Genomic DNA, 26,905 nt, shown 5'->3' with positions numbered 1-26,905 from the left:
GTGAATGAAAAGAAGCAGTGCTAATGAAATTGTTTCAGGAAAGTTACAGTGGGAAATCCAATTCTGAAAATAAGTATTTCTAGATTAGGAGAATTTCACTTTCTCAACTATATACACACATTTTTGTTCTCAGAATTAGTTAAGAATGAACTTTTCAACATTTGGTGGTCACTCACTATGTAAAATCAGTTTTTAACAATAAAAACATAAGATATGGTAGAAAGTATTATTCGACTTTATTAACCTCATTCACAATGTTGAATACAAATGCAAAATTAAGTAGTGACCTTGAAAGTCTAATTCAAAGCATGGTTTCTTAGATTTAAGAAATAGGGCAGATATGTCACGAGAGGGAGAGGAACCAAAAAACCAAATCCAAGACCTCAATGATTTATCTATATATTATAAACTTCAAGCTGTAGCCCTTATATTCCTTTAAATGAGATTTTCTTTTGACTTTCCATTGACCTCATCAGTAACTGAATTTTTAACCAGATCTTATAACCTACCACGAGACTTCCAGTTATAAATTAAAGAAAAAACAAAAAACAAAACACAGACAGATATGTTTACTAAGTTCTTTATGAAATTTACCACTCACAGCTCATGTTCACAAATAAGCTTCAAAAATCAAAAGGACTGTGATATTCTTAAAACCCAAAGGCTAGTAGATAAAGGCCCACCTTTCGGATCTCTTCTGCTTTTGAAGAAATGATCTGATCTAATGATGTTACTGTAGAAATACATCACATATTTTAACATCAGTAAGATATGACATTCAAGGGGAGAGCCAATAAACCTTTGCATTTTAAACCCAAAGGAACACATGTTGGACACCTTAAATTATAAAATTCAATTCTAAGCAGGAACTGTTACTGTGTAACAAATACTGCTCATATCAAAAGTGCTGGTGACAAGGAATTCAATATGCCCTCCCACGGAATCTGTTCACATATGTATGCGTATACCTATTATTGTAATAAGATTTTAAATGTTTAAGGTGCTTAAATTTTGCACTGCAGGACTAATTCAATAGGTATTCATCTGCTACCTCTTTGTAGCAGCTCCAGTTACAGTGAGTGATCCACAGGCAAAAGGGCAAAAATGCTGTTATTTTCTGGAATGTGGCATTTGTGGCGCTGGAGTGCCCTCTATTGGTAGTGAAGAGGACACACTCATTAGCTGCCCCGCATGCATCTTCTCGTTAACCCGGAGTTCACATCCATCCTGCAGCATTCGAACTGCTATTCGTGCAATGTTCTTAGAGTCATCAAGACCACTGTGGGGCCGCCCGTCGTAATCCATTCCGAGTTTTTCAAGCATTATTGTCAGCTTAGTTTGGCTTCGAGGAACCTGAAACACGAACAGCTCAGTGAATAATTCTTTAGTATTTTGTAAGTCTCAATGAAGTGGAAAATAAGAGGCCGAAAATTAACAGTAATAGGCAAAATAGTAAAAATTTAGGCAAAGGGCAAATACTCCTAGATCAAATGAAGCAAATAAAATTCTCAGACTTAGAAAAAAAATGATCTTAGAGTTTTAAATAAAAATATACATAAACAGATGGAGTCCATAAAACAAAAAGTTTGCAGCTTGGTAACTTAATTATTTATGAAAGGAAATACATTGTTCTGAACAGCTAAGTTGAAGCCCTACTGTTTTAACACAAACTGTTTTGCATGGTATTTTTCTGTAATGTATTATTTTAATTGACTGACAGTATTTATAATTTTTATATATCAAATGATACTATCACCACAGGGAAAAGGCAGCCCACAGAATGGAAGAAAATATTTACAAATCACATATATGAAAAGGGATTAACATCTAGAATGTATAAAGAATTCTTAAAATGCAACAACAAAAAAAGCAAACAATCTGATTGAAAGTTGTGAACACTCTCCACAGTCATTAGAAATGTAAACACTGAATAATGATTATAAAGCTAATGTGACTGGGTTAGAAAGATGCAGGGAGGGGAAGGATAGGCAGGAATGGTCGCTTTTTAATGGAGCTAAATCTTCGCTGTTCACTGCATGAACTCAACAGATAACTCAGACTGAAAACTCAAGAAATAGCATAAATATATAATTTAGAAATAGGAAGGTTAATATGAGAAGAAATAGCTTAAAAAACTGCAAGTGTTTGGGAGAAATGGAACCAGTACTGGTAAGAGCCATGGGGGAAGACTGCTATTTAAGACCTGCAGTATTATTTAGTATTTTAAAAAAATTCATACTGCACACACATATTAATTTTGCTAAAATTAAAAATCAGTATGAAGTGTTTGTTCCAGAAGCAAGCCATATATTTCAGTTTCAAATCTCTGTTACTAAAGATCATCAGTGGACATGGGCGTGTGCAGAATTTGGGAGATAATGAAGGAAAGGGAAGCTCAGACCATGGGGTCACAAAGTCACAAAGACTTAGCAACTGAACAACAACAATACGTATACATTTACCCTGTTTGAGTAACAGGTTGAGTGAGGAAGATAGCTTATTTTTCTAAACTCACATGAACATAACTATTTAGAATCTGATTAATAATTATATGATCTTTTTCTGTGAAAAGTCCCTAGTAAATTACAACTTTATGTACATGCAAAATATAATAAATTTATCAAGAGCAATATAATCAATATAGTAATCTTACCTTGTAAAAGTTTCCATATGACTTTCGAATATTGATCCACTTTTTGGCAAAAGGTGGATATTTGAGCCTGCTTAGCTGGCACTGAATGTTCAAGAACTTACTCATATCCCATGAACTTAAGTCGAAAGAGGAAAGAAAACTGAATTAAATACATGCCATACCATTCTTTAAAATGAGGATCTTAAGTCATTCTATTCGTTTTTATTTATACATCGTCCTTCTTATATTTTACACATAACATCAAGCTCAGAAAACTAACTTCTCTTTTCTCCACAATAACTCAAAAATAAACTTCCCCTCTATCCTCTTGAGCATTTTTTCACAACTCTAAAGAATTACCCAGCTTCCTTTTAATGCCAGGTTTATCACATTAGGAAGGTCTTTGAGGGTATGCTTTGAAATAAAACAAAAACTACAAACAAATGAACAAAATACTTGAGAGAAACACAGATGATGTCAAGTAGTTAGAACACAATTTGTTCTGCCACAGTACATGCTTCTTCAACACAAACCAAGAATCCTGACTGTATCATGTGGAAACTGTGCTGCTTCATACAGTTTTTCCTCAGCCAAAGGAGTCAGAATTGAACCAGTTGAAATCATACTCTTCAGTAAGAAAGAAAAAAGAAAACTTCTCAACTCAGCTGCTGTAATGGCAAGTGGAGTACTTTCAAGAAAATTAAAGACAAGTGCCTGCCCCCACGATCCTCTGGCTTCTGTGTACTTGTAACATCCTCTGAGGTGACTTCCATAGACCCCAGGCTGCTTGCCTGTACTGTCCAAATTATCTCTGGAGGTATATCAATTACTGTTTTTTTTAGTCCTCTGGTTACAAAATTGCATAGATTTTGAACAATTTGTCCCAGAATGCAAGGTTTTATAGAACTGCACACACCATGTTATAACAGAGATACCTGTGTAATTAAGCAGGGACACTACTCATTTATCCCAAAAATCAGTTAATAGATTTCTAAATAGGCTCATCAATGTTTTCACAAATTTCCATTTCTAATCCCTGTTTTAATCGCTCTGATGTCCATACTTGACTGTTCCTGTGACTAATGCTTAGGAAGCATAGTTTCAAGCTCAGCACTACAGTAAGCAATATGGAAGATTCTCACGTTGCAAAACCTCTTGCTCTGAAAGGATTGTTAATTTCCTTGCAAACATAAATCTTACACACATAAAGTTTAGATATCAGAATATTTAGTCAGATGCCAACATGAACGGTACCTATTGCAGAGGCTGTAAGACTTCAACAGAAACATCAACATGAGTTATAATGTCTGGAGTAAAACACAAGGTGGGCTTTGAGTAATGAAGTAAATAGTGAAGGAAGGGAACCTTCCAGCAGAGAGGAAAGTTGCATGCATACACAGAGGAAGGATAAACCCCTGTGATTCATGTGTCAGCCTGACTGGAGTGAAAAAGAGAAACAGCAGGAGGATTAGGCTACACAGGTAGGGTGGGATTAGATGAGAGCCTTGAAAGCCAGACTGAAGAGTTTGGACTTTTTTGAGCAAGAAGTGTTGTGATAAAAACAATAAAACCATTTAGATTTTGCATATTAATATTTAATCTTCTTCTAGTCCTGGATCAGACTGTTATTTCTTTCGCTCCTTTCTTTGACCCCTCAGTTCAGTTCAGTCACTCAATCGTGTCTGACTCTTTGCGACCCCATGAATTGCAGCACGCCAGGCCTCCCTGTCCATCACCAACTCCTGGAGTTCACCCAAACTCATGTCCATCGAGTCGGTGATGCCATCCAGCCATCTCATCCTCTGTCGTCCCCTTCTCCTACTGCCTGCAATCCCTCCCAGCATCAGGGTCTTTTCCAATGAGTCAACTCTTCGCATGACGTGGCCAAAGTACTGGAGTTTCAGCTTCAGTATCATTCCTTCCAAAGAACACCCAGGACTGATCTCCTTTAGGATGGACTGGTTGGATCTCCTTGCAGTCCAAGGGACTCTCAAGAGTCTTCAACACCACAGTTCAAAAGCATCAGTTCTTTGGTGCTCAGCTTTCTTCACAGTCCAACTCTCACATACATGACCACTGGTCTCACATACATGACCACTGGAAAAACCATAGCCTTGACTAGATGGACCTTTGTTGGCAAAGTAATGTCTCTGATTTTGAATATGCTATCTAGGTTGGTCATAACTTTCCTTCCAAGGAGTAAGTGTCTTTTAATTTCATGGCTGCAGTCACCATCTGTAGTGATTTTGGAGCCCAGAAAAATAAAGTCTGACACTGTTTCCACTGTTTCCCCATCTATTTCCCATGAACTGATGAGACCAGATGCCATGATCTTAGTTTTCTGAATGTTGAGCTAAACCAACTTTTTCACTCTCCTCTTTCACTTTCATCAAGAGGCTTTTTAGTTCCTCTTCACTTTCTGCCATAAGGGTGGTATCATCTGCATATCTGAGGTTATTGATATTTCTCCCAGCAATCTTGATTCCAGCTTGTGCTTCTTCCAGCCCAGCGTTTCTCATGATGTACTCTGCATATAAGTTAAACAAGCAGGGTGACAATATACAGCCTTGATGTACTCCTTTTCCTATTTGGGACCAATCTGTTCCATGTCCAGTTGTAACTGTTGCTTCCTGACCTGCATATAGGTTTCTCAAGAGGCAGGTCAGGTGGTCTGGTATTCCCATCTCTTTCAGAATTTTCCAGAGTTTATTGTGATCCACACAGTCAAATGCTTTGACCCCAAGGACTTAAAAATTTAACTAAGGATAAGGATATGAAAGGAAAACTACTGTCTGCTGTGGGGGCTCCTTCAGGAAATATTTTCTGTGGTTATTCTAAAAGTTAGATGAATAAGGACATCTTTAATCTTAAAAAGCAGATTAAGATAAATTTCCTAAATACTTACCCATCTGTTAATATGGAATATTTATACTTTGTCCCTAATTCCTTCAATTTCATCCAGTCAATGACTTTTTTCAGTACCTGAGGGAAGGTATCAGCTTTGTCTACTTGATCCTGAGGATATGAAAGTAAAACACACAAAAATCACGGTAGTTACATGCAGTCCTCCAAAATACTCAGCACACAAACACTGGAGGGACATGAAAGAACAGGACACAGTCTTATCTATGATGTTTTGAACTCTATGGTTTCTTAGGCTAAGATTCACCCAAAATTCCAATTTTAAGACAATTAAAAATTGTTTATAGCCAAATATTAGGAACTGCTTTCAACTGAAGTATATAATCGTCCCCAAATGAAGATTTAAGATCATCGCAGGCATTCTCTTTTTTTCAGGCCTCAACCTAGTGGCTTCCCGATTCTCCAGAGGGGAGAAAAGGGGAATCTCTTCTTAGCTGAAAGCCCTGGCCCTCTACAGTGTCTCCACACCTCAAAGCTCACATCTTTCCAAAACATACTACATCCATCTTCCTAAGATGTAAATCATCCATCACATCACTTTCATACTTAAAATCCTCTAAACACTCCCCAAAGCTTTCCAGACAAAAAGACACATAAGACCCTTCATGATATAGCTCATCTCTATTACTTCAGTTTTATTTGTGACCATTTTCTCATCAGCCCATAAGACACCTGAACCATCCTGAAGCACTTAAAAGTGCTGCCCTTCACACCTGAAATGCCCAGTCATTCTTTTACATCTGTTTACCCATCGTGACTCTGTCCAAGCTCACCAACTTGAGTTTTGCCCAGGACAGTCCTCCGTTCCCTTTGTCAGAGAAAGGTCTTTCTACAGGGGCCCATGACACCCTGAGGAAACACTGACTATCAGTCTTCCTAACCATACTGTGACCACTGTTTCTTTGTGTCAGTTCCCCCAACCTACAATTGCTAAGCGAGCTGAGGAGAGACTATCCTGACTATTTCTGTATCTCTTGTAGCTCGGCAGATATTATAGCACACCCTCAAATATTTGCTGAACGAATGAATAAAGCAACTAAGTAAATGGACAAAGGGCCTGCCATATTAGAATACAACCAAAAATCAGAGACCTAAAAAAAATTACATTATATATAAAACCAGGTTGTAAACAGATATATTTTAAAACTTCATCCCCAAGTGCAGCATGGTAACTTAACTCTTTCTTCACTAATGCTCCAAACAAATGAAATGCTTAGATTCATCATTACAACACTTTAAAAGGAATGGCTGAAAAAAAATCTTATCAGGTATAAAATGTGCTTTCCTGTTTTCTAAGTATTACAAAGCAAAAGATCTTTACCAAGAAAGGAAAGTCTCACATTTAATTGTTTACAACAATAATTTTATGAAATAAATCCCTAATTTCAAAACTTCCTTCAAACTCTAGAAAAAGGAACACAGAATGATAACCTGAGTAATTCCAGTTAGATTGATGCAGAAGTCAGAAAGTTGGGTGTTAATCTCTGGTCTCACATACTGCTGAAACGTATCTTCCTATAAGGGAAGGACAGCAAATTGAAGTATTTCTATGACTTAAGATACATGACATAATATATGACAACATCAGCCACACTGGGTTGTAACCTTACAGGTGGTTAAGGCAGAGACTACAGTTTTAACAATTTAAGGATAATGCCCTATTCCCAAATTACTCTGATTTTTTAATTAAAAAATTATGTTTCACACTTTACAAACGTTTAAGACAGAACAAGTATCTGAAGTCTTCAAACCAAAGTTTAACCAGAGGAGCAAAACACTGATGATTTTGCTTATAATATTTTGGAAATGTAAAGCCTATTAATGCAACCTCTAGTTGAAGATATTAAGAGCTTTTTAAATAACAGAAAGTATGCTGAAGAAATGCCAGTTTGCAGTTACAATAAATTAGTTCAGATTCCTGCTCTCATTCACTCCTAATTAGATCTTATTTTTATATTAAGATTTCATTAAACTGAATTCTGAGTAATCAAAATTTAACTATATGACATGAAGCAGTTTAAAGCGTAGTAACAGCACTGATTATTTTAGCAATGTTTAACCTCTTGAAGAAGCTTTCACGTTTGCATTCTTATTTTGTGCTCACAACAACTCTGTGAACTCAGTAAGGACAGAACTGTTATCATCAGGCTCAGATCTAAGTGCTTCTTCCTTTAGCCCAATGCTGCTTCCCTAAACCAGATCACACTAAGATACTTGTTCAAATTAAAGACAATTGGCAGCAATTATTAACACTAGGTAGCTATGAAGGAAAAGACAAAGAATATTCCTTATAATAGAAGATTAAAAATTTAAGAAAAAATAAGTGTTTACAAAATTCTTTTTACACACCTGTTTATTAAGCAGATGAATTATCAATAGTTAATAATTGTAAAAGAGTGAAAGAACAGCAAAGAACATCTGAACGTCTAAAGTTAAGAGATGTCCTTTACTTATCAGACATATTTCAAAAGAAAAAATTCTACCTCTTGGATTTCTTAGATAAATGAAGTCTATCCTTTTAAGTATCAGGATTTTATTTCATAATTTTATATGAAAATCTTAAAAAAAAAATCCAGTATCTCTTACCATTACAAGCTGGTATTATTTAACATTTGTAACAGAATGATGCCAGAGAACTAACTATGCATTCATTGACCAAATACTGAGTAATTACTTAAATAAATTACATAGTAAGTTAAAAGGTGATGAAGGTTCTTAAAAAATAAGAGTAGAAACGAAGGATCAGAAACACTGGTGTCTGGGGGTGTTCAGACTGAACAGAGAACCAGTTAGACTTTATTTAGAAGGCAAGAGTTAAGGAAGGCCTGGAAGGAAGGAAAGCCTGGAAGGATGGGTGGGAGGAAGGAAATGAGCAGCAAGATCTCTGGAGGAAAGGAATTTGAGCTAAAGCTCTGGGAGGTGAGGGGGTGGAGCATGCCTGGCATTTCTGAGAAGCAGCAAGCAGGTCAACACGCTGTAATCAGAGGTAACTAGAGGCCAGATTGTAAAAGGAATATCACTTTTATTCTGAGTTAAATGGGGACCCATAAAAGAGTTGTGAGCAAAGGAATGAAATTATATGACTTACATTTTATAAGGCGCACTCTGGTCACTAAAGGGGCTTCCCTCATAGCTCAGCTGGTAAAGAATACGCCTGCAATGCAGGAGACCCGGGTTTGATCCCTGGGTTGGGAAGACCCCCTGGAGAAGGGAAGAGCTACCCACTCCAGTATTCTGGCCTAGAGAATTCCAAGGACTGTATAGTCCATGGGGTTGCAAAGAGTCAGATACGACTGAGCAACTTTCACTGGTCACTAAATTGAGAATTGGCGGTAGGGAACAAGGACACAAGGGAAGCCCAAGAATACTGGAGTGGGTAGCCTATCCCTTCTGCAGCAGATCTTCCTGACCCAGGATTGAATCGGGGTCTCCTGCATTGCAGGCAGACTCTTTACGAACTGAGCTATCAAGGAAAGCCCTTAGACAGAAGCAGAGACTGGTTAAATGGTGAACAAATGCAGTAAACCCAGACAAGAAATCAATGGGGCTCAAACTACAGTCATAGCAATGCAGTTAAATGGCTGGTTCTGGAAACACTCTGAAAGCAGAACAAACAAGAGTCGCTGATAGCCTAGATGTGTGATGCAAAAGAATAGGAGTCAAAGATGATGCCAACGTTTCGTGACTGAGCAAGCAGAAAGACTGAGTTCCCAGCCCTCAAGCCCAGAAAGGCTGAAGATAAAACAAGTTGACAGTAAATTCAGTCTGGGACACGTTAGGATGGCTGTTTAGATGTCCAAGTAGAGATGTTAAGTGACAGCCTGGATTTTGGATAGAGGATGAGGTTGGAGATATATATTCAGAAGATACCAGTTTCTATGGAATTTCTAAAAGCTATGGAACTAGATGATAGGTGAGTTCATTAAGGGAGAAAGCATATACAGAGAAGAGGACCTGGGATTGAACCTATGGCATCCAATACTAGGAAGTTGGAAGAAGAGGAAACAGCAAAGGAAATTGTGAAAGGGAACCCAGTGAGGCTGGCAAAAATGTAGGACAATGAGGGGTACTGGCAGTCCCCTGAAGAAAGTGTTTCAAAGAGGGAGTGGTCAGTTCCACCAGGACTTAGGTAAAGGTCAAAGATGACACTGAGGAGTGATTTTAGTGGAGTGATGGGATGGAATACATAAGTTACATCTATAAGTGGTGGGGATTTAAGACAATGGGAGGAAACAGAGACAAACGTGTATATAACTTTTATAAAGAAATCTGCTATAGAGGAACAAAGACACAGGGTAGTTGTCAGGGAAGTGGCATCAAGCTAAGGCTTTTTATGGTGTGAAAAATGACGAGTTTGTATGTGATGGGATTGCAGCCATGAAATTAAAACACACTTGCTCCTTGGAAGAAAAGCTATGACAAACCTAGACAGCATATTAAAAACCAGAGGTATCACTTTGCCAACAAAGGTCCTTACAGTCAAAGCTATAGTTTTTCCAGTAGTGATGTACAGATGTGAGAGTTGGACCATAAAGAAGGCAGAGCACTGAAGAATCTATGCTTTTGAACTGTGGTGCTAGACAAGACTCCTGAGAGTCCCCTGGACTGCAAGGAGATCAAACCAGTCAATTCTAAAGGAAATCAATACTGAATATTCATTGGAAGAACTGATGCTGAAGCTGAAGCTCCAATACTCCAATACTTGACCACCTGATGCAAAGACAAACTAATTGGAAAAGACCCTGATGCTGGGAAAGATTGAAGGTGGGAGGAGAAGGGGATGACAGAGGATGAGATGGTTGGATGGCATCACTGAGTCTGAGCAAACTCCGGGAGATAGTGAAGGACAGGGAGCCTGGTGTGCTTCAGCCCACGGGGTCTCAGAGTTGGACACGACTGAGCGACTGAACAACAACGTGATGGGAACAACACAGTAGAAAGCAATGAATCATTCATGTCTAAATGTGGGAGGAGAGTAGCAAGCGCCTCATCCATCACTGAGAAAGTAAGACCTAGTGAATTATGCAAGATGATTTTTCATAACTGTTAAAATTTTTTCTTTTAATTATACCAGAATACTGGAGTAGGTAGCCATTCCCTTCTCCAGGGACTGAACCTGTAGAATTGATCCCTTCCCAACCTAGGGATTGAACCCAGGTCTCCTGCACTGCAGGCAGATTCTTTACCAGCTAAACCACTAGGGAAGCCCAAAAATACTAAAGTGGGTAGCCTCTCCCTTCTCCAGGGGATCTTCCCAACCCAGGAATCAAGCCAGGGTCTCCTGCATTACAGGTGGATTCTTTACCAGCTCAGCTACCAGGGAAGCCTTCTTTTAATTTATTGACCTTTAATCTGCTTTGGACAAGGAATTATTTAAATGGGCTGATTAAGACTATAACTAAAGAGGCTTCAAACGGCACAAAGGAAAAAATGCTGTGTATTTTAATGCACAAAGCCTCTTTATATTTATTCCCAGTGTGTGGCAACTGGGGATACCATAAAAGTGGTACCTCTGTACAGATAAGCAGTTACAATCCTTGGTCAGATTTTACAAGGCAAATGGCATTTATTTGGAGGGATCCTGTTGAACTCCTGAGCTAACAATGCATGTATGTCACATGGCTTAAAAGCCAAGGTTACAAGAGTTATTTCACCCATAAACTTTTCATCAGAAAGCTAACTGGTTTTAAGTTGAAAGGTAATTTCTGTACCTTAGCATTTTTATAGATCAGAGTATACAGTAGTCTACTGCAGTAGTTCTCAACCTGACTACATACCAACTGAGCTTTAAAGAAAAAAAAAAAAAAGCTGATGCTAGGGGCCCCACCATAGAACAACTAATCTTTGGGACAAGGGCCAGGCATCAGCGGGTTTTGTGTTTTTTTAAGCTACTGGAAAAGGAGAGCAGCAGACTCTGAAATTATTATAGCTCATCTATTAAGAATGAATCAAGAGCAAACACCCCCTCTTTAGAATTCTAACTAAAACAGCAAATGGAATCCTCCACCTTACTAGTCAACCCCAGAACAGCTGCTGGTAAAACAAAAATTAAAATATAACAATTCACTTACTATTTCTAAGGTATGAGTATTCAGTAAAACAACAGGAAATTCAATTATTTCATGTATGAACTCAGGTGGGTTTCCCTCTTCACAAGTGGCTTCAAAGTCAATAATACAAATGTAATCGTAGTAACTGTCAGCACAATTGCTCTCTTTCAACATCAGCTTCTGCTTCTTGTAATAGTTTTTCAGTCTCTTCTTTAGTACATCCTTTACACCTCTATTGAAAATAAGAATAAAATGAACTCTTAAGTAATTTTACAGACAAGAATGTGAACTCCTACTTGCTGGCACTGGTTGAACACTGATAGTCACAGCCTAACTTAGCAAATGTTAGCCAAAATGAAGGTAAAGAAAGCAGGAATCAGAGCTAAGTCAGCAACCAACCAACTAAAACAGAACATCTAATACGGCATCAATATTTTCCTTCACATGTAATTTTTCATTTTTCTTGTACAGTATACAAACTATATATTGGTCTTTCACACCAGAAGCTTTGCTGGCATATACCACCTACCTAGCCCTATTGCCTTATATAATAAGATAACATACAGGATACAAAAACTGAAATTAATACTGAATTATTCTACTGACCAAACACAAATTTCAGAGAATAAAAATTCAGGCAAATTAAATTTATTATGCTTTTTCCTTGCTTTGGCTTTTTTAAGTTAGATAACTTAAAAAAAAAAAATCCATGTGACCTTAAAGGTATTATGAGCCTAGTATATAAAGTTGAATGCCCCTTAGCTATTTAACTAGGCAAATTCATTTAGGAGACATCCTAAAATAAACCATGTCCAGGAGAACACTGCCACAGTCACCAGATTCTTAACTCGAATAAGATTTCTAATTTACCATGGGTAAAATATGATTTAGGAGATTCAGTTTTACAGTTTTGTTTTTTTTTTTTGGCCATGCTGCGTGGCATGCAGGATAAAAGTTCCCCAACTAGAAACTGAACCTGCAGTGGAAGCTTAGAGTCTTAACCACTGGACTGCCAGGGAAGTCCCTACAGTTATTTTTAAAATATATGTTCTACAAACAGAAGGTGGGACAAGATTGTTCTAAACAGATAACTATGGTGGGTAAAGGCAGTCACACTGGTTCATCAAATAGTATGTGTTTCTTCAAAAAATCTAAAGTCCTTCATTGTTACTTGGTTGAGTCCTAGAGGGTCTAACAAATAGAAAATGGTAGTAAAAATAAGAGGATCTAAAAACTGTAACTAATGGGAAGTGACAAGGAAGACATTTTGGTCACATCACCAATTAGTGACTGTTAGAAATCTTTTGTTTTCCTTTTGAAATTACCACTGAAGAGGAATCTTACCCATGAAAAATCCTGATAACTAATCAGCTGATAACTAATCATTACAGATGATTTTTGTCAGTGTTTTCAAGCTTTTCTAGGATGAACGTGTACTACTTTTGCAATTTTAAAGTTATTTTTAGTTACCTGGTTTCAAGCTTGAATTCTGAAAGTTTGGCTCTGAGCTCTTCCTTACTCATTCTGTTAATGCAACCATTCGTAATTGCAATTTCTTTGTAAACTGGGTCACTGAAATCATTTGCACTGGAGGTAATCAACGTAGATGTTTTTGTTTCTTGGCCATCAAGTCTACACCGTTGCTTTTTCTACAAAAAAATAAAGTGTGGGTATATACAGAGTTTACAGTTAGTATAAGCATCTTAAAGATTAAGGCCTCTTTGTGCTATATGTTCAATAAAAGGGCATAGGAAGAATAAAGATGTGTTTCTGGAACAATTTACCCTGCTGTCTTCTGAGTCGTGAGGCTTCTTACAGGAAAAGAAGCTAAGTAAAAATATCCCTGGTGCTGGGAGTCAGAACAACCTCAGGACAGAGCCCCCGGCTGATTATTTACTAGTTGCATAACCTTGGGTAATTATTTATTAGCCTCTGATCTTCAAGATATAATAATAAGTATCTCAAATGGTATTTAGTATTGGTAATGATAAACAGTAGGTGGGAGACATCGTTATAAGGATTAAATGAAATCAAGTATATCAGGTTCCCAATGCCACACACACCATGTGCTTAGTTGCTCAGTGGTATCTGACACTTTGCAACCCCATGAACTGTAGCCTACCAGGCTCCTCTGTCCATGGAATGTTCCAGGCAAGAATACTGGAGTGGGTTACCATTCCCTTCTCCAGGCGATCTTCTTGACCCAGGGATTGAACCCACAACTCCTGCACTGGCAGGCAGATTCTTTACCACTGGCATCACCATAATGGACAAATCCATACCTACCATGGCTATCAATAAACATTACCATCACAGACTGAAGGTTAGACCTTTTCACAAACAATATTCTAAAATTTACAAATGAACCAATTTTTAAATAAACTTTCACAACATTCAACACGTATAAATGAGTGTCTTCCTGAGAATTTTTAGCCTGACTTCGTTTCACAAAGTTAACAGAAACTGGCCAATATAAAAATAAAATGGCCAGAAATCTAATCCAAAACATGTTATTACCCAAAGCAAAGATGAAAACACATTGTTTCAAAACACACAATTTCCAAAAGTTAAACACACGCACACACACACACACACTGAGAGAGAGAGAGAGAGATTATTCAGGAGAACTATAGTTACTACATTATAAATTGTTCTTCCTTTCTTAAATTAAAGTTGAGAAAGACATAATTCGACTCTAATCACACCACAGGTAACCCCCAAATTACTAAAATGTTAAGCTCCAAAGATTCATTTACAAGTTATTTTCCACATGCAATGTCATAAATATTAGGTATGTTCCAGAATTTTCAAAAATACTTTGGAGTTTACTAGCAATCTATACAAAACTTGTTAGTTATAGTTTACCATACTGTCCCCATGTGAACTTTAATTACACATTAAGGAAGGATAACCATGGAAAGGCCACAGTCTCCGAGTCAGAACCAATCCTGATGACTCAGGGACTATCTCTCACTCTTAGCTCTCCATTTACTGTAACACACGTTTAGCAGACAGTGCTAGAAATACTCCCATCTCCTCTGAGGAAGAGGTCAGGAATTCCAATGTATGAACTGTCTGTAAAGTGAAGAATAATTATATTGAAGTTACTTGATAATAAATGTTTTAGAAACCTTATTTCACAGATCTTTGACTTAAAGGTAAAGAAAATAATTTGCTTTCAATAATAAATTTACAATGCTGGGCTACTTTATCATTAGAATATAATCAGGATTCCTAATTCATCCTTTGTCTTTATACTTAGAGTGAATTTTAAACTCCATCTTCAATCAGGTTAAAATTTAGATTCTACACTGAACAACAGTTTGCCTACCAAAACAGATGTCTCAGTCAATTTAAGTGACTTTTCTCTTTGGTTAAGTCCTCTCTCCTACTCACATGCTTTATTTTTATCTAAACTGTAGTTACAAAAATTACCCACACGTAAGAGGCCTCTTCTAAATATGTTATAAATCATGATTTCAATAAAGAAAGTTCTGTCTCCTCCCCTGCGTCCAACTCTAGTCCTCCTCCTTCGGTGAAGTTCAGGACACGGTCAAGGTGCAGTTCTCACAAACTTCAGTCTACACAAACTTCCAAAGAAAGTCATTCAAGACAATCCACTAAGAAGCAGAAAGTATTTAAAACCCTATATGTATTATGAATCTACAAAAACACAAGGTTAGTTTACCACGTAATACACGGATTGACAACGGCACCCTCCCCAATGTCTCAGTCCATCTGTCCAATGTCATGAAGTATCAGCCATACAATGAGGAAAGTAAGCACAGACTCCACTGTATAGGAAGGAATATTCAACTTCATGCTACTTTGACATTTTGCAATTTTCACATGTCCCAGTAAATGGTTACATAGGTTATATTATCTCAAATGAGAGTATCTTTACAATATGGAAGCAACCATGATCAAAAGAAACCTTTTCTGTGGCAAGAACATTTAGGAAATAGATGTTTTGGAAACATTTCCATTATTTTATTGCCCAAAAACCCCCTGCACATTACCTATTTTTTAAAAAAGCCTCCGAATCTACACATTACAGAAATTAAAGGCAGAATTAAACTTGATTAAAATCCTTCCCAAAGAAGAGTTCTGATGAAATCTGAACCTACTTCATTAAAAACATAAAAATGTAATACCTATTCATTTATGAGAACACTTTTGTTGATATAATGAAAATTTACTTAGCTGAAATCCAAACTTGCTTACTTAAGCCTGAAAACAAAAGGACTGTATCATCATTTATTAAAAGCATCCAACAACAGGTTTTTAACAAATATGACAGTCACTAAAACCAACCAGGAACACAGATTCAGGCCTTGAGTCACTATAGCTCAAAGTTTGTTTTTTTTTTTAGCTCAAAGTTTTAAGATATTTAAATAAAGTAAAGTGTATTCAATCACGCTACTCTCATTAAACATAAACTTTAAAAAATTATTTTTGTACCAACTCACATGATGATGTTATTGACAGTATCTTAAACTGAAGAAGGATGGTGGAGTAGAAATGGTTCTTTAGAGAGAAGAGATATGGAGCCCTCTTTGAAAGTAGCATCATAAGGTGAACCAGATAACTGTTCCAAGACTCAGGGCAAAGAAAGCACACAAAAGACCTTTAACAAGAAAGACCACCCACCATAACACCAAGGATGGTGGCCACTGAGAGCAAAAGGGAAGAGGTACAGCTAACAATGGAGGAAGGAGCCAAGTCCTGGGGCCAGCAAACTGAAGATTCAGGATGGGAGAAACCCAGTCAGATTCATGTTACTAAAGATTATTCCAGCTGCTATGTGGAGAATTGGCTGTAGGTGGAAAGAGCAGAAGTCTGGACGCCTCCTCCAACTACCCACACTACGAGGCACTCAGCATTTGTATATTAATAGAAAATGACCAGTTTTGGTATTATTTACAGTCTGCAGCTAGTCAACAATAATTATACCTATCAAAGAAGACGATTAAAGACGTTTTAAGACCGTCTTTACAACTTTGTCACTGTAGGATCTACTACTGAGCTGTCAAAATCATTAACATCATTCATACATTATGTTTATACGAAGCAGGAGTAAAATGGTCCAAAAACCAGAGACGAAGTTCCAGCCAACAGGCACAGTTACCTTCTGCCAAGGCTGGGAGATGGCCTTAAAGGTCTTAAGGAGTGATACACTTAGAGCTGGGGTGAGATTTCTAAAAACATAAACTACCAATTACAGACTAGGGCTACCCGGAATGACGACAGCAACCGTGTAACCGATTGTTAACTCAGCAAGTTTAGAGCAGAATTCCCACCCAGAACGTCTAAAACCTCAGTTCGCACACTCAGTTCGTCTGGGCTGTTGACTTACTTCCAGACGGTACCTGGGACTAGAAAGGGCTCAATGACAACTATCCCCAGAGAACGGCTCCCGGAGTTGAGGCCAGGGAAGGCGGCCGGGGCTAGGGTCCCAGGGCGCACAGGCTGCGGTTCCCGCGGGAAACCCTCTTAATTCAGGGGCACGCGGGCGGATTCTCACCTCAGGATTCGGACGCTGGGCTTCGTCCCCGCACTCCGACCCGGGAGACGCGCGCCGCGCGGGAGCCACGGCCTCGTCGCCAGGCTGGAGGGTCTGCTCATCCTCCATGTCGCGTGTCACGTCAGAAGGGAGCTGCTGGAGCCTCCACTCGCTCAGTCTCACCCGGCCAACCTCGAAAGCCTCGACTTTCTCGGTTGAAAAATTACCGGGCTCGCGTTCCCGCGGCGGCGTCCACACAAACTCGAGCGGGGACCTCCCACTTCCGGGAACGTGAAGCGTCCAGACGCCGCGCAGGCGCAGTGAGCCGGCGCACGGAACGCGAGGGCTTCCGTTGACGGGGGCTGGAGAAGCGAGGAGGGAGGGGCAAAAAGAAAGATGGGAGGAGCCAAGCGGGAGGGAGGCGCGCGCGCGGGAGAAACAGAACGCTGCCGGCGCGGAGTGGAGGCTACGCCAGGTTCCGGACTCTGGTGCCTGGAGGAGACCACCAAAGGAAATGATCCATCACCATCTCCTGAGAAGTAAGCGAGGATTGCCCTTGAGAGAGGTGAATTTTAACCACAGAGAATAATCTTTATAAAGCAATCTGCGTTTTCCGTAAGGCATTTAAGACGCCCACTACTGGACAAGAAGAAATAGGTCTGAAACTATTAAGAAACTGAGCAAAGTATGTGAAAATAACTGTTTTCAGACATCGGACGGCAGGCAGTTCCAGTCCTTTTACATGAAAGAAGAGAAACAAATGAGATGAGCCAGGGATGAGCCGGGTTGACCCTGGCTCTCTGTCCAGAGGCAGTTTCCAGTTTGCAAGTACAAGGGGAACTTAAGCAGAGCCTAGGGTCTCCCTGAGAAGACAGGTCTTACCAAATGAAGTAGACGGGGATTGGATTTTGGGGAGACCAAATTGGTTGGAATTTATAAGGCCGAGTTCATGGAGAAAAAGCTTCAGAAATCTGCATCTTTAACTGAATAAAAATCAGTGAATATGTTCTGTGACTATTTCACAAGGCCAGGAAAGATCATGGGGAAGCAGTAAGCCAAACAATTTTCACAACTCACAGGACAAGGAATCATTTGAGTTCCCTGGAGCTAGAGTGGGGAGACTGTTGAATACAGTTGTTGAATGGAATATGCAATAGAGACCCCCGAAGTGTCATGCCTTAGTAGTGACTAGCCCTAGACTCTGGGGTCTAAAGGAAAAGCTATTTAGACCCTTCAAAAGCTTAAAGAGAAAAATCTTAAAAGTAGCTGGTGAAAAAAGGCACATTATGCACAGAGAAATAATAGTAAGTTTTCATAGACTTCTCATTAGAAACTGTGCAAGCCAAAAGAAAATGAAATGACAACTTAAAAATGCAAAACAAATATGTCAGCTTGGAATTCTATACTCCACAGGATGAAACAAAGACTTTTTCAGACAAACAAGTCCAGGAAGGCCACATCCTGAAGCAGCACCATCCCAGCTGACCTGCAGACAATGGGAAAAGAATTAAATGCTTATTGTAAGCCAATGGGGTGGTTTGTTATTCTGCATTATTATAAAAATAATTAATGAGTATAGGATCACTTCTAGGCACATGGCAGTGGGTGAGGACATATAATTCCCTAACGGCAAAAGGGACACAATTGGAAATCTACCACTGATTTTTTACTTTTGGAATCACCTGCTTCTTTCTAAGTGGACTGTATTTTTTCTCTTGTAACTGCAGACTCACCTTTGTGTTTATAAACAAAGGTTTATAGACTTAAAAATCACAAAGATTTCTAAGGCACAACTCTGATCATTTCTTTTTCCTAGGGTTTATTTGTTTTCTTTTCAGATAATGATTGTGAGTCTTGACATGCAACTATAGAAAATTAATAAGAATTGCTGATTGCATCTCTCTCCAAGAAAAAATGATCCAGTAAACACTTACCAGGATTCATATTATGTGAACATTAGTAAGTGCTAACTACAAATTGTCTGCTTGAACTTTTTGATTTGATTATTGTATCTCAGTTGTTAAGATTCACTATAAGGATTGATTGATATTTATCAATAAATTTATCAATCAATAAATCAATTGATCATTTATCTACACTTCAGATGATGAGCTATACCTTAGTACTGTTGCCAGTATCTATGGGAACGCTAAGATACAATAACCATTCATTCATTCAACAAAGATGTATGGAGCACCTTCTACCTGCCAGGAATGAGCACTGAACAAAATGACAAAAATTCTGCATGAGTTTATGTTCAGGAAGTGGAATAAAGACAACAAACAAAAGAAATAAGCAAAACATTTACATATGGAGGAAAATTAAGCAGGTAAGAGGAAGGTGGGGATGATTCTGTGGGAAAGGGTCTTGCAATTGTAAATAGAATGGTTATGGGAGGTCTCTTTGATGATGTGCTACTTGGGCAAAGGCCTGAAGGAGGGAAGGAGCCAACTTTGAGGCTCTCTGAGGGAAGAGAATTGCAGGCAGTGCAAACAACAAATGAAAAGGCCCAGAGCTGACAAAGTGCCTGGAATGTTCAAGAAATACCACCATATCTCACGCTTTCCTTTCACTGTATGGTATCAGCATGCAGGAGACCCATGTTTTGTAAATGGTGATTTTGCTGTTACTCTCCAGGTACACCTAGGGAAAAGTCCCAATGATTCCAGTGCCTTCCACCTAAGAAAATGACTTCCCCAAGTTGGACAGCTCAAGGAGGAGAGCCTCCCTAAATGTTTCAGGTATGGCCCAAGCCTAAAAGGGGTTTTAGAATCAGTTATTCTCTTACTAACCCCAGTGAAAAACATACCTGCTTTCATTTAGTGTTAAAGTCCCGGGATGAAACCACTGTCTATGATAGATCTGTATGTTGAATACCAGGTTTTGTAAATTGTTCTAGACTGAACTAAATATGTGATCTTTGGCAGAGTAGAATGCCATTTGTTTCTGAGTGGTTTACCCATGGCTGCCTGGTGCCAATATATGTTTAGTTCTATATGTTTGGGTTTGTATCTGAGCTCTGTCCTGTTAGTCCGTGGTGTCTGTTCTTACACCCTTCCCACACTATTTTTATTGCTTGACTCTGCAATATGTATTAATATCTGATAAAACAAATTCTCCCTCTTTTTCAAGACTAGCTTGACTCTTTTATGTTTTTGGTCTTTCATGTACATTTGAGGATAAATTCATTGGTACTTAAAATCCAATAAAGCTTCTCATTAAAATTGAATTCACTAGATTAACCTGAAGAGAACTGACATAATAAATCTTTCTGTTGAAACATATGACTGTTTATTCAGACCATGTTGTATGCTTTAAAATTTTTATAGTTTTCTCCATAGAAGTCTTGTCTGTTCTTGGTTAATTTCCTAGCCACATTATGGCTTTTGTTATTGTTATGAATGGTATATTATCTTACATTATACTTATTTAGGTTGGTTATTTGTGGTAAGAAAAAATACTATTGATTTTTATAATGCCTAAACTCCCTTATGAATTTTAATATTTTTTTATTCTGTTGATTTTTTCCTAAGATGGCTGGTCGTATTTTTATAAATGTTTTAGCTTTATTTTTCCTACTTTTATACACCTTTATCTTTTTCTTTTCTTACTGCATTTTCCAGAAGTCTTGGTAATTTGTTAATAGTAATGATACTGATGCTGAACTCATGGGAATCGCATATAGAATCTCTCTGTTTAATGTAACAATTTCTGCAGGTTCCAAGGTCTTTTCCTTTATTACTTTAAAATATTACTTTATTTTTTTCTTGAATCTAGTATTGTTTCAAAAGTCTGATACCAATGTGATTCCTGATCTTTTTAGGTATCTGTTCCCTTTTCCTGAGAATTCTACATCATTTATTTTTGTTGATGATATTCTTAAATTTCACTAATAATGGATCTAGTTAGGGATCTCTTTTTAAAATCTGTTTGAATTTTTTTTTATTTCTTTCAATCTGGGATCCTTCATTTTTCTTTCATTTAGGAAAATTTACCTTCTTTATCTCTTTAAATATATCTTTTCCAACCCCCCCCCCATTTTGAATCCATAAAATCTAGATACTGGCATTATGCTTCTACCTTCAATACCCTCCATATCACATATCATTCCTTTTATGTTTTCCATATCTTTATTTTTTCCTGTAGCTGCCTGGGAAAGTTCCTCAATCTGATTTTACAGTTTCTAACTCACTTTTTAGCTGTATCCTCTGTGCCATTTTACCTATTTGTTGCATTTTCCCTCTAATTATTTTATTTAGTCAAAGGATAACCCAGGGACCTTTAGTTAATTTGCTTCAGCCATTTAGTCACATGAGGAAGGCAGTCATTACACTATTGTTAAGAAACAAAGGCAAAAACAGGATTTAAAACACAAAAGAGAACAGAAAAAGGCCACAGTCTGGAAACAGGGATCGGTGTGTACATATTTGTGGTATAGTGGTTAACCAGCAACTTGAACAAGCCCACAGGTATCAAAGAAAATTATTTCAGTAGTTTGTGGATTTTTGGAAAATGGTGAGTGTTTAACAAGGAAGCCTCATATTTCCACTTTTTCATGATTTCTTAGTTCAGATTGCTAATATCTTCGTTTATCTTCTGAAGCATCTTTGACATTCTTGGCTCATCTGTTCTAATGATTCTGATTCATTTGGTATGTGTGATTCAACTTGTCTGCATTTTATGGTCTCTTTGCTCCTCCACAAGTGCCGGGTTATTTTGAGCTCATGTGAGCTCTTGTGCCCATAGGAATGTCTGGTAATGTAAAGGCGGGAGGAGGCATGTGTGTGACCCTCCAGACGAATTTAAGAAGGAATCCAGGGAGCCCGCATCACCACGGAATTTGTTTTAATCACCCTAGTTTGTTGTCACTCCATTCAATAAAGACAACTCTGTTCAGAGTTATACCATTAATCTCTAAGGAAGAAGTAGCTTTGAGAGACCCACTCCCCAGTCCATTATCCATCAGCCCTGGGGTTTGGAGGGGGAGGGGAAAAAGAAATTAGTGTCAGAAGTTAGCTGGTCAGCCTGTTGTTTTCATCAACCTGTCTCCCCAGCCAAGTGTGCTGATGCTTCTATTCTGATACATCCTGGGCAGACTGGGGATGTTGCTGTTCCTTTCTGCTTTCCTTCAGGCCTTCTCAAGGCTGCTTCTGGTTGCCCACCACCCCCTGGCAGAGCCCTGTCCCCTGCAGATAAACATGTCTACCTCCCACACCGTTTCAAAACTGCCTTCAGGCTCCCAAGGAGTTTCTTGTTCTGTTGTTGTTTTTAATATTCATTTCTCAACTCCTTGTGTTTTCTTAATTCTAGAATTTTTCCAGAGTTCTTGGGAGAAAGGGGTTAATCAGTTATGAAGCGACATTATTCTTTCTGCAATATTGATATATGTGTTATATTAGTTTACTAGGGCTGTCATAACAAATTACCCACAGACTGGATATTTAAGATTTTGATATTTTATTCATCATACATTCTTTGCATTAATTTTGATCTATATAGAGATTGCACTAAAATAGTGTTTATCTTAATTACTGAGGACTTCTTTTTGGTGCTTCCCTAAATTTTGTGCCCAAGTTGAGTGCCTTATTGCTTTACTCTAGTCCCAGCCCTGCTCCATCTCCCCATGCTTCCTTCCCTCTTTCATTTTCTGCTGACGGTCACCATATGCTCTGAATTCTACACTTCTCACCTTTTCAGGAACCTTGAATTTTGTGCTCTCCATTCTGTCTTCTGTACTTTCAATCTTTTCCTTGCACAGGGACCTTTCCCTTTTGTATTTAAATGTGCTGTGCTTAGTCGTGGACTGTTGCCCACCAGGATCCTCTGTGCAGTTTTTCCAGGCAAGAATACAGGAGTGGGTTACCATGCCCTCCTTGAGGACATCTTCCCAACCCAGGAATCAAACCCAGGCCTCCCGGATTGCAGGTGGATTCTTTACCGTCTGAGCCACCGGGGAAGCCCAAGAATACTGGAGTGGGTAGCTTATCCCTTCTCCAGAGGATCTTCCCAACCCAGGAATCGAACCAGGGTCTCTTGCATTGTAGGCAGAGTTTTACCAGCTGAGCTGCCTGGAAAGCCCGTATTTAAATGAACTCAACTAAAAAGTTTCCAACTTAAAAAGCCAAAGCAAACCAAACATCTTCAACCTCAGTACCCCTGCAGTTGCTGCTTGCTCACTCGTGCGTGCTCTCTCTCTCTCTTGCCCTTTGGAGCTAAACTTCTAGAAAGTACTGTCTCTTTTCCTACACCATCTGCTCCGGATGTAGGCTAACCCTAATTTGGATTCCATCCCCACAGCCCAAGGCCTTTCCTTCTCCATTGAGGTCATCAACTATCTGCATATGGTAGAGCCCTGTGGGCTCCTATCAGAGCTCATTCTACATGACCCTGAAAAAACAGCAGCCAGCGTTGTTGGTCATAATTTATTTACTGAAACAGTTTCTTTCTTTGGTCTCCTTGACAACGAACTTGTCTGGTTTCCCTCCTATCTCTCTGGCCATTCCTTCTCAGTCTTCCTGGTTAGTCCCCACTCACATTCAATCATTGAATGCGGGAATTCTTTCAGGGCAGGATTTTAGACTTTCTTATCTTCTCTTATTTTCTCAGTTTAGACTTTGATAGGTGCTCCTATCCATTCCTCTAGTTTTGTTTACCATCTGCTTGCCAATGACTCGTCCTAAACATTTTTCATCCAGGATGTTAATTCTTAGCACCAGAGACGCATGACCAATTGCCTACTCACGAACACCTCCAAGTCCACATATCCAAAAGTGAACTCCTCTTTCCCCTAAAACCTACTGTCATTTCTTTTCTCAGTAATGGTTCTAAAAACCCCATAGTTGGTTTTACTTTTGATTTTTAATCTTCTTCACCTTCCTTAATCAAGAGGCTACAAAGTTAGAATGATGTGGATTGTGCTGACCTCTGCAGGTTTAGCAGGAAATACCTTCTGTCTCCTTCCAGACTTCTTTCTGTACTTCGACACCCCATGCTTGTTCTTATCTGAAAGTTTTTCCAGCCTGGTTTCTCTCGTTCTTTATATATATATATATATATATATATACACACACACACATACATATCAGATCAGATCAGATCAGTCGCTCAGTCGTGTCCGTCTCTTTGCGACCCCATGAATCACAGCACGCCAGGCCTCCCTGTCCATCACCAATATATCTATGTATTTATTTATTTATTTGGCTGCACCATGTCTTAGTTGTGGCACACAGGATCTTTAGTTACAGCCTGTGAATATTTTTTAGTTGAGGCATGTGGGATCTAGTTCCCTGATCAGGTATCGAACGCTGGCCCCCTGCATTAGGAGGATAGAGTCCCACCCACTGGACCACCAGAGAAATCCCCCTCACATTCTTTAGATCAGAGATTAAACTTTTCTCCAGAATGTTTCCCTCAAATCTCCAAATTTGGTTAGATTTTACACTTAATGAGATCTGCTTCCTTCTTGGGCATGGCTTTTTTTTTTTTTCCCAATAAAGATTTGACTGTGTAAGAAAAGACCTTGAAGAGCAGTGGCTTAGATGACATAGAGGTTTATCTGGGAGGTTAAAGCTTGGCCTGTAACACAAAGATGTCTGGGGCCTGGGGTCCTTCTATCTTGTCCCCCCACCATTCTAGTATCCCTTCCTTAGCCCCGTGTTCCAGACAGCTCAGCACTCTGAGTGCCTTCCAGCCAGCAGAAAGAGGAAAAAATTGGAAGGAAGAATGTGCTTTTAAGGTCACACCCAGAAGCCATACACATTATTCATGCTTCTATCCCATCTGGAACTTAGTTGGTACTTAATCACATAACCACACACTCATTGCAGAAGAGGCTGAGCAGAATGTTCTTTTTGGTTCTGTGAACAGTTACCTATGAACAGTTGAAAGTCCCTTGTAGAGAGAGGGGAAATCGAATATCTGGACAACTAACAGTCTCTGCCACAGTCATGGTAAAACACACATATCCATGCACACCCTCTGTCTGCACAGAAGGCACACTCATCCATCCCTTCCCAAGTGGAGACCACCCCAATCCTGTTCAGCTGGTGCCTCCAGCTCTGTGTCTAGGCTCTGTAAGGGAGGCTCAGATGGGGCTCCTCTTGGTCCAGCCACTTATAAACCAAATGACAAGTTATCTGCTCTGATCATACCCAGTATGAAGTAGTAAGAGCAGGATAACTGGAATAAGAATGCTGATTTGGGGGGAAAAAAGGAGGAGGAAGAAATGGAAAATGCAGGCTGTCACTAGTTCACAGAAATGACCAATTGTGCTGAGCAGGAACTAGAAAGACTCAGCTCAGAATGTTGAACTCCTGTGGCCCGGCACTGCTTCTGCTTTCAGAGGGATGGGGAAGGATAAGGGTGTATCTCTCATCTTTATCTTCTGTGGTTTTCATCTGATAATACGCATTTCTCTTATATTTGCTTGGCATGAACTTCTTTGCTATGTAAAACATTTGAAAATTTAAATAATTTTATTCAGGTTAGATACATAATGTATGCGTGCCATATATAAATGCATATATATAAATACACATGTGATTTGTGAGTTAAATAATGCTTTTTTCTGGTAGTTTCTCTTCTTGTGTGGTGTTATGCAATTGCTTAAAACATTTCTGAGAACTGTACAAATCATGTCCTATCTCATTTTGAACCCAAACAGGGGCGTCTGCTCTGCCTCCTGCATTTCCATGTGTAGCCTTGTTGACAAGCACAGACCAGCATGATGACCCCGTGATGAGGGAGGTGTGTGCAAATTTTGATCCTCTCCTTAAATATATCATCCAAGAAAGTTTACCTTGTACATTTTATATGTCTATGTTTAAATAAACATGATTAAACCTACATATTAAAGATTTTAGGTTGATTTTTAATTTGAGCAGAAACAGCTCAGTTCAGGGTTTTGGTATATAAAATAAAACATTTTCTGTTGTAAAGAACATCAGATATTTACTTACCGTTTGAATTATAAATAATTCATTTGAAGGCTATTGTAATTCAACTCAGTCAGACTGAGAAATAAGGAAAGCAAAGTAAACATTACAAATAGGTTGTATTTTTAAAACATATAATTTGTATTGGAACTTTCGTATAGCTTCCTAATGTAATTATATTATAAAAGAAACTCATTGAATGATTTTGAAAATTGTAGCTTTCTTTGATTATAAAAGCTATGCATATTCAATTAGGAAAAATTTTTTAAATAGAGCAATGCATTCCTTTGAGAATTTAATGTCAATAATATCAGATATTTTCTCTTTAAAGACAACCCATAGGCTGTACCTGAAGTTAGTTTCTTGAAATGCCACTAGAGGGCGATAAATTCAAAAATTGATTTGTGATGTATAAATAGGCTTCTGTGCTGCGGAGGTGCTGATTTTCAGTTTTAATGTGGAAAGACAGCAAAAAAAGAAGAAGAATTAAAAATGTAGTTGGTAGAAAATATATCCAAATAATTGTGGTGCTGGAGAAGACTCTTGAGAGTCCCTTGCACAGCAAGGAGATCAAACCAGTAAATCCTAAAGGAAGTCAACCCTGAATATTCATTGGAAGGACTGATACTGAAGCTGAAGCTCCAATACCCTGGCCACCTGATGCAAAGAGCCGACTCATTGGAAAAGACCGGGATGCTGGGAAAGATTGAAGGCGAAAGGAGAAGAGGGTAGCAGAGGATGAGATGGTTAGATAGCATCACTGACTCAATGGACATGAATTCGAATAAACTCTGGTATATATTGAAGGATAGGGAAGCCTGGCATACTGTAGTCCCTGAGGTTGCAAAGAGTCAGACATGACTTA

The 26,905-nt window shown here is 38.6% G+C and overlaps 1 protein-coding gene and 1 long non-coding RNA gene across 9 annotated transcripts; one reads left to right on the top strand and one right to left on the bottom strand.

The window, feature by feature from the left end:
- Positions 1-214: 214 nt before the first annotated feature.
- On the bottom strand, positions 215-17,392 carry ERI1 (exoribonuclease 1). Of its 4 annotated transcripts, none has more exons than XM_059882254.1 (7): positions 16,961-17,106; positions 13,075-13,253; positions 11,626-11,836; positions 6,986-7,069; positions 5,538-5,647; positions 2,654-2,768; positions 215-1,353 (listed from the first exon to the last, which is right to left on the bottom strand). In XM_059882254.1, exons 2-7 carry the CDS (start codon positions 13,125-13,127, stop codon positions 1,111-1,113), a joined length of 816 nt encoding a protein of 271 aa, XP_059738237.1. In that variant the 5' UTR covers positions 13,128-13,253; positions 16,961-17,106; the 3' UTR covers positions 215-1,110. The 4 variants fall into 4 exon arrangements, with proteins under 4 accessions (XP_059738237.1, XP_024842070.1, XP_010818595.1 ...); XM_024986302.2 differs by lacking the exon at positions 16,961-17,106 and adding an exon at positions 16,733-16,907; NM_001038192.2 differs by lacking the exon at positions 16,961-17,106 and adding an exon at positions 17,129-17,392 and having other exon boundaries at positions 567-1,353.
- Positions 17,393-17,542: 150 nt separating this feature from the next.
- LOC101904042 (uncharacterized) lies at positions 17,543-25,951 on the top strand. Of its 5 annotated transcripts, none has more exons than XR_001495284.3 (6): positions 17,543-17,646; positions 18,521-18,627; positions 18,946-19,066; positions 19,292-19,436; positions 19,745-19,848; positions 25,770-25,951. It is a non-coding gene; the product is annotated as an uncharacterized lncRNA (long non-coding RNA). The 5 variants fall into 5 exon arrangements; XR_815984.4 differs by having other exon boundaries at positions 19,212-19,436; XR_815982.4 differs by having other exon boundaries at positions 18,946-19,436.
- Positions 25,952-26,905: the final 954 nt, after the last annotated feature.

The sequence above is a fragment of the Bos taurus genome, chromosome 27 (assembly GCF_002263795.3).
Source record: "Bos taurus isolate L1 Dominette 01449 registration number 42190680 breed Hereford chromosome 27, ARS-UCD2.0, whole genome shotgun sequence".
Lineage (NCBI taxonomy): Eukaryota > Metazoa > Chordata > Mammalia > Artiodactyla > Bovidae > Bos > Bos taurus.
Note: the sequence above shows the minus strand (reverse complement) of the source record. Positions and strands in the feature narration are given on the sequence as shown.

What these genes read in the sequence shown, in the direction of transcription:
- ERI1 (NM_001038192.2), bottom strand. Translation starts at nt 17,236, where the DNA reads ATGGAGGATGAGCAGACCCTCCAGCCTGGCGACGAGGCCGTGGCTCCC. An exon ending in TATTCCATATTAACAGATGG is followed by an intron (nt 2,769 to 5,537) that starts GTAAGTATTTAG and finishes TTTCGACTTAAG; the next exon opens with TTCATGGGATATGAGTAAGT. An exon ending in CATATGGAAACTTTTACAAG is followed by an intron (nt 1,354 to 2,653) that starts GTAAGATTACTA and finishes TTCGTGTTTCAG; the next exon opens with GTTCCTCGAAGCCAAACTAA.